The 13,416-nt window shown below is 41.8% G+C and overlaps 1 protein-coding gene and 1 long non-coding RNA gene across 2 annotated transcripts in view; one reads left to right on the top strand and one right to left on the bottom strand.

The window, feature by feature from the left end:
- The window catches only part of VDAC1 (voltage dependent anion channel 1), a 27,800-nt gene extending 18,037 nt beyond the window's left edge, over nt 1–9,763 (top strand). Inside the window, exons 6-9 of the mRNA XM_030318126.2 lie at nt 1,880–2,107; nt 5,833–5,983; nt 7,857–7,914; nt 8,840–9,763. Of these exons, the coding sequence (XP_030173986.1) occupies nt 1,880–2,107; nt 5,833–5,983; nt 7,857–7,914; nt 8,840–8,931 (529 nt within the window). The 3' untranslated portion in view covers nt 8,932–9,763. The remainder of the gene's footprint in view (nt 1–1,879; nt 2,108–5,832; nt 5,984–7,856; nt 7,915–8,839) is intronic.
- On the bottom strand, nt 9,299–13,416 carry LOC116738018. The gene is made up of 2 exons (XR_004343514.1): nt 13,178–13,416; nt 9,299–10,270 (listed from the first exon to the last, which is right to left on the bottom strand). It is a non-coding gene; the product is annotated as an uncharacterized LOC116738018 (long non-coding RNA).

The raw sequence follows: 13,416 nt of genomic DNA, 5'->3' as shown, positions 1-13,416 counted from the left end.
ACACATAGACTAAACTATGCTGTGTGTATCTCTATGGTCATTAAAAAATTTTTTTTTTAATGTTTTTATATATTTTTGAGACAGAGAGAGACAGAGCATCAGCAGGGGAGGGGCAGAAAGAGAGGGAGACACAGAATCTGAAGCAGGCTCCAGGCTCTGAGCTCTTAGCACAGAGCCCAATGCGGGGCTCAAACTCACAGACTGTGAGATCATGACTTGAGCTGAAGTCAGACACTTAACCGACTGAGCCACCCAGGCGCCCCTCTCTATGGTCATTTACCTTGTTACCCTGTCCCTCATATTTACTGTGAATTGGTAAGTCTACAGGCTTCATTGCATTTAGATTCCATTGGGGAGGGGAGAGGGTAGAATAAAAGTGGTGACATGCTTCCATTGGATGTGCATAGAAGGCTGGGTTTTTTCTTTGTACGTTAGTGCTATTCACAGTTCACTCAGGGGTTACAGACTGGTGATAATTCCACTTTAATCATTCATTCTTCATTTGTTAGGTAGAATATTTCGATAAAAAGAAACTTCTTTTTTTTTCAATATATGAATTTTATTGTCAAATTGGTTTCCATACAACACCCAGTGCTCATCCCAAAAGGTGCCCTCCTCAATACCCATCACCCACCCTCCCCTCCCTCCCCCCCCATCAACCCTCAGTTTGTTCTCAGTTTTTAAGAGTCTCTTATGATAAAAAGAAACTTCTAAACTATTGGTTACTCTGAGATAGTGTAGGAAAGGTGGAATAAACATTTGCTTCCTTTTTATTTACTGTTTCAAAGTAACACATTGGTTCTCTAGTCTCTAAAGATGCCCAGTGTCTGTGTTTTAAGTGTCAGTATGAATGAATTCATAGATTTAAACATATTTGATATGTTTCAATCCATTGCCAGTATTTTTTTTTCCAAATTTTGTAATGTTTATTCATTTTTGAGAGACAGAGACAGAATTCGAGCAGGGGCGGGGGCAGAGAGAGAGAGAGGGAGACACAATCTGAAGTAGGCTCCACGCTCTGAGGTTTCCCAGCCCCCATGACTGCAGGGTCCCGGGTTCTACATCTGTACCCAGGTCTCTGAAATACATGCTCATTGGGATCTCATGAATACCGAGTTAAAAGCTATCTGTCATATTTACTTAGGAGGGATGTACCTAGTATTTGTTTATTTACTAAGTGAACCACAAAGTAAGAAAGCAACCATCTCCTTAAAAGCTGCTGTTTAGGAGCCCTTGGGTGGCTCAGTTGGTTAAGCGTCCGACTCTTGGTTTCGGCTCAGGTCCTGATCTCAGGGTGTTGGGAGTTCAAGCCCCACATCGGGCTCCATGCTGACAGTGTGGAGCCTGCTTGGGATTTTCAGTCTCTCTCTCTCTCTCTCTCTCTCTCTGCCCCTCCCCCACTTATGCTCTCTCTGTATCTTTTGAAATAAAAGCTTGAAAAAAAAAGCTTCTGTTTAGATAGATGCCTTCATGACAGATACACTGTGTCTTTTTCATAGACTTGAAGAATAGCAAAGATATATCTGTTTCATAATTACATGAGCGCTCTACCTAATAAATGCCTGTGTAGGCCATTACATTAGGCATAGGGAGAGGTTAGTAAAGGAAAATTACTTAGTGCCCCCCTTGCCTGTGTTCTCACTTGATTATTGTGGCATTTCTACAGATGGGTTTGTGGTTGAAGAGAGGTTGTGGTCTTCCATTGGGGCACAGCAGCTGCTTAAGGGAGATCTGGGGTGTGCTGACTTTGCCCTCCATCCCTGTATATAACCTGAGCTTTAAAACTTTTTTTTTTTTTTTTTTTTTTTTTGCCTTCTTTTGGTATGGTTGTCACAAGGTGAGTAAGCTTATGACTTTAATACAATTTCTTTTCCTTCAGGAAAAAAAATGCTAAAATCAAGACAGGGTATAAGCGGGAGCACATCAACCTGGGCTGTGACGTGGATTTCGACATCGCCGGCCCTTCGATCCGGGGCGCTCTGGTGCTGGGCTATGAGGGCTGGCTGGCTGGCTACCAGATGAATTTTGAGACTGCAAAGTCTCGAGTGACCCAGAGCAACTTTGCAGTTGGCTACAAGACTGACGAATTCCAGCTCCACACTAATGTGTAAGTGTACGTGAGTGTCGTGTGTAAGTGTGTGCAGGAGGGGGATTGCTTTTCAAGCTCACATTTTAATCACTTTAAAGTGAGTGTTTTGACATCACATGAGCCACATGGCCTGCTGGTCTTTTTCTGTTTCCCACCTGTCCAATTCTGGAAGTGGTTTAGGCTCTTTGTGTTCTAGAGACGGTCGGAGCTGTCACTGGTACACACAGAATGACTGATCAGTTACAGCAAGGGCATGACGTCAGTCCAGTGGAGTGTCCCTTCCCTTTGTGGACATTGGAACTCCTTTCATTGTTAGTAACAAAATAGTGGGGAAAGGTGTGGCTGTCCCTCTTTCTCTGTAGGAAGCCTGAGGTCAGCTTGCCATGCTTAATGAAACATAGATCTGAGACACCAGGTTAGGGGATGATGATCTCAGTTCCATACAGTGTCTTCTCATGGCAGAGCATGCAAAAGTTGACTAACTACCAGATAGTACAGTGAAGGGAAGAGAAAAGTGCAGACTGGCTTAGAGAGCCCCTTGTAGTTAAGCTTGGGAATTGGAGTGCAGTGGAGTGCTGATGTAGGTGAAGGGAAACGGATGTTTCATCTCTAAAATCCCAATGCCACAATTGGGGGACAACTTTTTCGGATTTCTTTCTTTCCACTAGAGGTCACTAAAGGAGTGACTTCTAAAGTTAAGTGGTACATGTATAGTATTTAATAACATTTCCACTTACAAAGTTTTTTGAAAAATTTTTATACAGTAGTTCCCCTGTAACTGCCATTTCACTTTTTGCGATGTCACTTACCCATAGTCAACCACGGTCCAGAAGTGGATGATCCCCCTTCTGATGTATTTTTGGAAGGTCAGCGGTAGTCCAATGTACGTCACAGGCCTGTGTCACTCACCTCACTTCATCTCATCATGTAGGCATTTTATCATCTCACATCATCATAACAAGGCCATACATAGTACAATAAGGTATTTTGAGACAGAGAGCACATTCATATAACTTATATTACAGTATGTTGTTATAATTGTTCTATTAAAATCATAAAAGTTATTGTTGCTGATCTCTTACTGCATCTACTCTATAAATTTTGTCATAGGTATGGATGTGTAGGAGAAAATGTAGCATATATGTAGGGCTCGGTACCGTCTGTGGTTTCAGGCATCCCCTGGGGGTCTTGGAACGGATCCCCTACAGATAAGGAAGGGCTACTATAATTAGTATAATTAACATAACAGAATTAATATAACATCTATTATTTTGAGTTTTGAGTTTATTTATATTTATTTATTTTAACATAACAATTAATATAACAGATCTATTTTAAGTTTTGAGTTTATTTATGTTAACATAACAGAATTAATATGATATAACAGATCTATTATTATAATAAGTTTTGAGTTTATTTTTTCAATGTTTATTTATTTTTGAGAGGGAGAGAGCAGCGTGAGTGGGGGAGGGGCAGAGAGAGAGGGAGACACAGAATCTGAAGCAGGCTCCAGGCTCTGAGCTGAGCCGTCAGCACAGAGCCTGATGCGGGGCTTGAACCCATGAACCGCAAGAGCCGAAGTCAGAAGCTTAACTGACTCAGCCTCCCAGGCACCCCTATTTATTTATTCATTTTTAAAGTTTATTTTTGAGAGGGGGGGAGGGGCAGAAAGAGAGGGGGGGTGGGGACAGAGGATCCAAAGCAGGCTTAGGTGACAGCAGCGAGATCATGACCTGAGCCGAAGTAGAAAGCTGGACGCCCAACCAACTAAGCAACCCAGGCACCCCAGTTTTGAGTTTTTTGAAGCTAAAAAGTCATAGGAAAACCAGAGTGATGGACAGTCCAGTGGTTTCTGGAGTGGGAGTGGGGGAAAGTGTGACTGCCCAGGGGTGGTGTGAGGAGATTTGGGGGTGGTGGAGCTGTTCTGTATCCTGATTGTGGTGGTGGTCACACAAATCTTGTACACGTGTTAAAATTCATAGAAATGTACACCCCCCCAAAAAAAGTCAAAAAAGGTATATAAATTCAAAAAAAGCAACATACAAAAATGTCACAGGAAAAAGGGCACAAGCAATAGAAGTGTTTTTTAAGTTAGAGTTATGACTGAAATGGAAAGTCCTTCCTTGGTGTCGAATTGGAAATTGGCACCAATTCTAGGAATAACAATGGCCGTTACTGTTTTCCCCACATACCTGAGCCTCACATACCTGATTTTATTAAGTGGACACGGTTTATTTTTAGCTGGTGTGGAAACTGCCGACACAGCCATCTGGGTTGTCCTAGGGCTTGCAGAGGTCCAAGTGTCATAGTTGTGCTCTGTGCTTCATGTAGATGAATTTGAACAATGACTTCCCTCTGTTTATGGTTTTGAGAGCTCCCAACAGGAAGGCAGTGTTGCTGGTTTTAGAATATAATGAAAAATCTGACATTTTTTAGATACACATGTGAGCCCAAGAAAATTTCCCGATTTCAGTTATACTAAAGTTAATCAAAAACTTTAGTTTTGTCTGTGGCAAGCTGCTATTCTGTGGACTTTCTGGTTCCCTGCAAATCAGGGGGTGCCTGTCCTGGCCTTGTACTTTCTGGAAGTACAAGGTCTGTATCACTGAATTTCAGGGGAAAACTTGAGCATTTAGAATGTATTTAATGAGCATCTACTTTAGGGAGAGTATATTAGTGAGGAGCGGAGTTTGCAGTGAATCAGCAGTTTGTCCCTGGATTAGTGAGTTCTAGGCTCTTTGCTGAATTCCGGAGTACGTGGGCTCTGCCTTACTAGTTTCTGATGACATTTCTACTTGAAGCACCCAAAATGACGAGGCAGAACTTTGACATTGTTTTGTGTTAAAAATGGAAAGGAGGGGAAAGGGATATTTCCAAAGGCTGGAGTCACTGTGGTGTGTTTGAAAGAGATGAAGGAGTTTGTCCAGTTCGGTTTCAGTCCATTTTTGAAAGACGGGAACATTTTGTAATGCACCAAGTGTCTCCTTTTCATCCCATCAGAACTGTAGAGATTTTGCAGTTTGGGCCAAGAGTATTGCACAGGTGGAAAAGTCTGAATTGCAGGTCAAGTTCTTCTGTAATTGCTGCCCCTCCAGGGGGCTAGGTGGGTTTTGGCTGTGCCCGCCCAGCAGTGGCTGCAGCTGGTGGTGCTAAGGGCTGTAACCTGCCTTCTGAAGAACACGGGTGGCCCAGCCTTTCTTACCATTTCTGGTTGTGTTCTCTTCTCATTTGCTTCTACTCCCTTACCACTGTTATGATAGATGCATTGACAAAAGAGTTAATATTAGCAGCAGCAGCAAAAAAAAAAAAAAAAAAAAAAAAAAAAAAAAAATCACCCAGAATTCCATTTTCTTAGTTGCTGCTTCTATTTTATTTTATTTATTTATTTTTTTTTTAATTTTTTTTTTATTTTTTATATATATGAAATTTATTGACAACTTGGTTTCCATATAACTGCTTCTATTTTAAAGAATATTTTGGAAGCAGATTTCAAATTCCATGCAGCCTCAGCTTCCTGCCTTTGGGTGTTCCCAATGGTGGTTGAAAACTAGCCTCTCCCTTTGAACCTTCCCAAAGCTGGTGTCTGTTCCATTCCTATCAGGCTTTTCCCTACTTTGGTACTCGTTTTGTGATCATTTTGGTCCATTTACAGCAGCCCTGCCCTCTGTCAGACTTGGACCACTGTGCCCAGCTCCAGCCTGCCTTCAGGGGTGGATGGGCACCTGTGCTCTGATTGTTTGCAGAAACGATGGGACAGAGTTTGGTGGCTCCATTTATCAGAAGGTGAACAAGAAGTTAGAGACCGCTGTTAATCTGGCCTGGACAGCAGGAAATAGTAACACTCGCTTTGGAATAGCGGCCAAGTATCAGATCGATCCTGACGCCTGCTTCTCGGTGAGTACCTGTGGAATCACGCATCACCCAGGCTCCACCTGAAGCTTAGGATGGAATCCTTCTGGATTGCAGGAGTTCCATGCTGGAGCTAGAGATTTTTTTTCTCTATGCAAAGAGTTTGACATGAGGAAAGTGATAATAATAGCTCTTACTGTAGATGCCAGCCACTGTGCGGAGCCCATTATGTGTGGGTTACTGTCTTTAATTCTTACACAACCTATTTGAGGCAGGTGCCTTTAAAAAAAAAGAAATATCATTCCAACCCTGTTTGCACAAATGAGGAACTGGAAATTCAGAGAGGCTGAGGGCAGATGGGGCAGACATCTGGTAAGTGCTGGGGTGCTGGGCCTGGACTTGACCCACACTGGTTTGCTCTGGAGCCTGCTCTTATCAGCCCATGTTCCATGCTGCAGACTCTAAAGGGGGGTCACCTTGAATCCTAAGGTTTTATTTTTTTTATTTTTATTGTTTTAATGTCTATTTTCGAGAGATAGGGCAGTCAGGGGAGGGGCAGAGAGCGAGGGAGACAGAGAATCCGAAGCAGGCTCCGCGCTGACAGGGGAGAGCCTGGTGTGGGCTCGAACTCATGAACTGTGAGGTCATAACCTGTGCTAAAGTTGGCTGTTTAACTGACTGGCCACCAAGGCATCTCCCCCCTGGCTTAAAAAAATTATTACTATTATTATTTTTTTTGAGAGAGAGAGGACCCTCAGGATTCATGTTCATTTAATGCTTCTCATTTTTCATCCTCTTGCCAGCTCTTGTATTGGATATTAAGAAACCAGACCCTGGCACTTAGTAGTTGGCATCTAATCTTGCAGACTCGGTGGCATTGCTCGCGGTTGAGTTGCTGCACGATTTTTGCATTAAATCCTGTTGAACTCATCTCTGTTGTCACAGGGCACTGCTGGCTGCTTCCCTTTGGGGTGGAATGCGGAAGTCTCATGTTGCAGGATGGTTATTGTGTAATTTACAAACAGCCCATTTGAAACAGGAACTGAATTTGGCTCCCTTAAAGTTACGCAGTTAACAACAAAGGAAGAGGGGCCTTATTAATTAGATGGTATAAGCAAAAAGGAACAGCCAGATGGGGCCCTTACTGCCAGGAAATCTTTCCCCCTGCTTTGTTCTTTCTTATGGAAGTTGTCCGGTCTGAAAACAGCATTCAAGCAGGAAAATGTACCTTGGCAGCCTTAGCTTTTGCCAGGACTTGGTGTTCTCATGACGTGAGCCTTCTCTGCTCCTGACCTCTCCTTGTTTCACTAGAAAGGGGGTCAGGGGGAGGCCCAGATTTTCCTACAACTCAGGCAGAGGAATGAGGGTAACATTGACTCAACTTCTTTATTGAACTTAATTATTAATTAGCATTCACAAAATGCTGAAATTTAAGTGACTGTCTAGGTCATTCTTTTGCTCCAGTATGATTTTATTTTATTTTAATGTTTTATTTATTTTTGAGAGACAGAGTATGAGCGGGGAAGGGGCAGAGAGAGAGGGAGACACAGAATCTGAAGCAGGCTCTAGGCTCTGAGCTATCAGCACAGAGCTTGATGGAGAGCTTGAACCCATGAACTGTGAGATCATGACCTGAGCTGAAGTGAGACTCTTAACTGACTGAGCCACCCGGGCACCCCATAACTTTCCTTTAACTGACAGTTGTGTTGGCTCTTTGAGTTTCTTTTCTGAGACTTTGCTCTCAAATTTGATATATTTCATGTTGAATTTAATGAATCTCATAATCAAAGTGGTCATGAAAAAAGAGAATTTGATTCTGAAGGCCTGAGTTGGTTGGTTCCAAAGCTCTTACTCATTTTGGAGATGAAAACATAAAGTACTTAACAATTTCACTCTGTCTTATCTTTTCCTTGACTAGGCTAAAGTGAACAACTCCAGCCTGATAGGTTTAGGATACACTCAGACCCTAAAGCCAGGTAAGTGTTGCTTTGAAAGTTAGTGAAATTGTTTCTTTGCCTTAAAGAAAAATTGTGCTGGTTTGCTGCTTTATGTTACTGCTTATATAATGCCTGAATAGTACATTATAAACGAGTGGAGAGAAAGTTTTATAATTAAATGTTTATAAAAGTGTGCAGAATTGTTATAAAACATTTGGAGCATAGAAGTAGTAAGTAGGAGAGAAAAAGGCCAAGGCTAGAGTGTTACACTTTTGGTTATTTTCTTCTATCTGTTTTTCCATTGTGTACGTAGTGTCTGATACTTATTTCTAGCAGATTCTTAAAACTAGTCCATAAGTCATCCTCATTGTAAAACCGTTGTGCCGATTTCCTCTGCACAGGTGGCTAGTCCGGTCCATGGTATGTTAGAACTACGGGAGATAATACCACTTTGGGATTGGTTTCGTCAAGTTGGGTCTTTGAACTCTACAAATCTGAGATTACATGATGAAAGGATCAAACTTTTATAGGGAAAATACCAATTAGTCGCGTGCACGTGTGTGTGTTTGTGTCCATGCCGAGAGTGAGATCTCAGAGTCTGATTTATGGTTGGACTTCCTTTCAAGGCACTTTTGCTGAAGAAGCTTACTGCATGGTGCCACTAGAAGAGAGATGATTGTAGCAGGGGGCAATGACAGGACAAAGGAAAGTGGACTCCCTAAAGTGGATGTGGAAAGCCTGTGGAATTAATCAGATGGGTGTTCAGTAACAGGGACTGATGGGCCGTGTGGTTTTTTTGCCTGCTGATCACACACAGCTGAAGCAGGTTTTGCATCTGGTGTTGTCTTGCCATTGTGCTTAGGTACTCCTCCTTGTGTTAACCTTTCTGCTCTGTGTTGACCTTTCTTTTTGTTTCTCTCCTCCATCCCTCCCCTTTCCTTGTCCCTGGTTATTCCCCTTGCAGGTATCAAACTGACGCTCTCAGCTTTGCTGGATGGCAAGAATGTCAATGCTGGTGGCCACAAGCTTGGTCTAGGACTGGAATTTCAGGCATAAACAAATACTGTACAATCGTTTAATTTTAAACTATTTTGAGCATAGCTACCTTCAGAATTTAGTGTACCTTTTAATGTTGTATGTCTGGGATGCGAGTATTGCTAAATATCATGTTAGACCTCCAGGTTAAAGATGATTCAGCTTTAAGGTGTTACCCTTTCAGAGGTACAGAAGAAACCCAATTCCAAGAAAAGTCCTTTCAGCTGTAGACTTTGGGGGACCTTGGTGGCCCTCTAGAATTGTCAGGTTTCTTTTTTATCTAGAAATGGCTGCAAGTGGAAGCTGAGACTTCGTAGGCACTTTGTAAACTGGTATTGAGTAAATGGATGAAATTATGACTTCCTGAGAATTAACTTTGGTTTCCTACCCTAATGAAGGAGAGACTCACTGATGGTGTGTACAAACTCATCTGGAAGAGACTTTTTTAGACAGATTTTCGTGACCTGTTTCCACCCCAGTCCATCACCTCTTTTACACCAAAAGTAGTCTGCAGGGCGTGGTAGCTGTTTCTTTTGTGCCATTTGGGGTGGAGAAGGTGGATGTGATGAAGCCAATAATTCAGGACTTAATTCCCTCTCATGTTGTGTTTTTTTTGCCCTTGCACCAGAGTATGAAATAGCTTCTAAGAGTCCCAGCTGCAAGCTGGGAAGAGTCTCTGTGACTGTAATCACATGGTGACAACATTTGGAATCTAAATTGGACTTCTGTTATATTCTCACCACTCAGTTTATTTTTTAGCAGTTTAATGGGTACATTTTAGAGTCTTCCATTTTGTGTGGAATTAGATCCTCCCCTTCAAATGCTGTAATTAACATCACTTAAAGTAAAACTTGAATAAAATATTGAAACCTCATCCTTCTGTTGTTTTTATTATATTAATAAAAGTGTGAATAAACAGGGCATTTGGCATTTGTGTTTGCACTGTATGTGTGTATGTTGTGTGTGTATGAGAGGGGGATTTTTAGTTTTCTGTTGTTGCATAACTAATGACCCAAATACAGTTGCTTAGAACAACACTCAGTATTTATTTCCCAGGTCTCTAGGTCAGAATTCCAGCATGGTATGGCTGGATTTTCTGTTAAAATTCTCATAATGCTGAAATTAGGATGTCTGCCAGACTGTGTTCCCGTCTGGAGCTTGAGGTCCCCTTCCGGAGCTTGAGGTCCCCTTCCGGAGCTTGAGGTCCCCTTCCTAGGTCACATGGTTGTGGCAGAATTCAGCTCCTTTCAGTTGTAGGATAGTGGCCCCTATTTCCTTGCTGGCCATCAGCTAGGGGCTCCTCTCAGCAAATAGAGACCACCTGCCTTCCTTGCTGCATGGCCCCCTCCCATATTCACAGCTGGAATGGAGTAATTCCATTACTGTCAGATCCCTCTCACAGTTGAAATCTCCTCCAGGAAGAGCCCCAGCTATACTTTTCCCCTTTTAAAAGTTTTAATTTTATTTACTGAGTTACAATTGACATAAAAAATTGTATTAGATGCCCAACATGGTTCAATATTTGTATATATTATGAAATGATCACTACAATAAGGCTAGTTAGCATCCGTCACCACACAGTTACAATGTCTTTTTCCTTGTGATAAGAACTTTTTTTTTAATTTTTTTAATTTTTTTATTTTTTATTTATTTTTTTCTTTATTTTATTTTATTTTTTTCAATATATGAAATTTGTTGTCAAATTGGTTTCCATGTGATAAGAACTTTTAAGATCTACTCTCTTAGCAGCTTTCAAATATACAATACACAGTATTATTAACTCTAGTTACCATGCTGTACATGACATCCCCAGCACTTACTCATTTTATAAGTGTCCCAATCCATTTAAGGACTCAACTGATGAGGTCGGGCCCTCTGAGGAAAATCTCCCATTCTTGTTTTTTTTTTTAATTTATTTTTTAATGTTTATTTATTTGACAGAGAGAGAGCGAGCGAGCAGGGGAGGGGCAGAGGGAGGGAGACACAGACTCAGAAGTAGGCTCTAGGCTCTGAGCTGTCGGCTCAGAGCCTGACACAGGGCTCAAACTCACAAATCTCAAGATTATGACCTGAGCCGAAGTTGGACGCTCAACCGACTGAGCTACCCAGGTGCCCTGAAAAAAATCTGTTTTTTTTTTTTTTTTCAACGTTTATTTATTTTTGGGACAGAGGGAGACAGGGCATGAACGGGGGAGGGGCAGAGAGAGAAGGAGACACAGAATTGGAAACAGGCTCCAGGTTCTGAGCCATCAGCCCAGAGCCTGACGCGGGGCTCGAACTCACGGACCGCGAGATCATGACCTGGCTGAAGTCGGACGCTTAACCGACTGCGCCACCCAGGCGCCCCGAAAAAAATCTGTTCTTAAAGTCAACTGTGCCATTTAATAACGTAACCACAGCAGTGGCAGCCCATCATTTTTACAGGTTCCTCCCACACTCAAGGGCAGGGGATCATACAATGGCACGGATCATTGGGGTTTGTTCTAGAATTCTGCAATATGTTTAGTTTTTAAAAATGACAATGTGTCAATTTCAAACATTTACAAAGTAGAAGAGTAAACTCTGTTACATTATCAAGCTTCAATAAATGAACATTTTTCTATTCAATAATACACATTTTTTTTAATGTTTATTTTTGAGAGAGTGACTGGGGTGGGGGGCAGAGAGAGAGAGAAGGGGAAACACAGAATCTGAAACAGGCTCCAGGTTCTGAACTGTCAGCACAGAGCCCAATGTGGGGCTTGAACTCGGGAACAGCGAGACCATAACCTGAGCTGAAGTTGGATCCCAAATGACTGAGCCATCCAAGTGTCCCAATAATATGTATGTTTTTAGGCAGAGTTCCTTTTTTTTTTTTTTTTTTTTTTTTTAGGTAGGCTCCATGCCCAACGTGGGGCATGAATTTATGACTCCAAGATTAAGAGTCGCATGCTCTTCCGACTGAACCAGCCAGATGTCCCAAGGTAGAATTCCTTTTTATGTATGTTTGGAAGCGACCATGCCAAACAAGTATCACATTTACTTGAATATTTTGTGTAACTGATTACCCAAAACTTGCTTGCCTCAGCATTTGTCATACTGTCTTCATCAGGTTTATGAGGATCTGTATGTTTCAAAGTGAACTTTTGAATTTGTCCAGAGACTTTGGCACATAATGGTTGTTAGGTACATCCAGTCAGATGCCAGATACATACTGCTATTTTGAAATGTACACAGGGCCCTCTGAATATTGAGGGTATATTTCCCTCCTCACATATTATCTGCCTATACAGCATGTCAGAATATTGTGCAACTGCCTTAGGTTCATGATATCTCACCAGTAAGAGGACTGAAACACTCTGGTGTGAGGACAAAGGAAGAAAGGGAACAAAGAAGAGAGGATTGAAGGTGTGTTTATTACAGAAAAAAGGCCTATGCCTGGATCTCCCAACAAGCAGAAGCTAGAATCGAGAGGCTTATTCATTAAACTGAGTGATGGTTTCTGTACTCACAGAAGGGAAAGCTCCAAGGGAATTTGGGAAGACTTTGTATCCTGGATACCCTGGGAGGTTTGCAATAAGGGCACCATTCAGTCTCTCTGGGCTTGTGGTGGGCTTAGGCAAATGGACATGAATGACCTCTTAGTTTTCTTAACAACACAGAGTTTGTGTGTTTCTGAGCTGTCACTGGGGCCAGATGAATGTTAAGGGAAATAAGATTCAGGAGAACAGGGGCCCTTCTCTCTTTAGGGGGGCAGCTCAGCTTTGTCTCTGGAAGATAGCAGCAATCTTCTGTGGGAATCATGGAGATCAGAGTGGTGAAACTGTGGGTACAACAAATATCTTGCTTCATGCCACAATGATTTTCCTGGAAATCAATCAAGTGGAAGGAACTTCCATGGTTTTAAGCCTACTGACATTTATTTAAGAAACATTTGCAGAACATACAGACCAAAGCATGTGCCAAGGCCATAAGGGAACTTCCTAAATCTGCATTTTCATATGCTGGGGGTTTTAAAGATTAAATTTAAAAAGTAACAGAAGCTTATTGTAGGAAATCTGGAAGCTGTTTGCACCCTACTTCCTACCCCGCTTTCCTGCTTTTTCTCCATAACACCTTTCCCATTGTATAGTGTATATCTTACACTATCCTCTTCTTCACAAGAAAATACACTCCACAAAGGTATATGGTTTGTATTGTTAACAGCTGTACAATGAAATATGAAAGGGTGCTAAGTATTTGTTGAAGGAATAAATGGTTAGGAAAAAGATAAAAAGTAAAACATTACCTATAATTCCACCACCCAGATACGGCAAATGTGAACATCTGTATTTCCGTTGCCTTTGGGAGAGCGAAGGCGGTTACTTCCTCTTCCAGACCAGTCTATTACCCAGTTGGATCTTCCTTTTAACAATATTTTAGGGGCCTCTGATTGGCTCAGTGTGTAGACCACGCAACTCTTAATCTCAGGGTTGTGAGTTCGAGCCCCACTTTGGGTGTAGAGATTACTTAAAAAATAAAAATTAA

This window comes from Lynx canadensis, chromosome A1 (assembly GCF_007474595.2).
Source record: "Lynx canadensis isolate LIC74 chromosome A1, mLynCan4.pri.v2, whole genome shotgun sequence".
NCBI classification, from domain to species: Eukaryota; Metazoa; Chordata; class Mammalia; order Carnivora; family Felidae; genus Lynx; species Lynx canadensis.
Note: the sequence above shows the minus strand (reverse complement) of the source record. Positions and strands in the feature narration are given on the sequence as shown.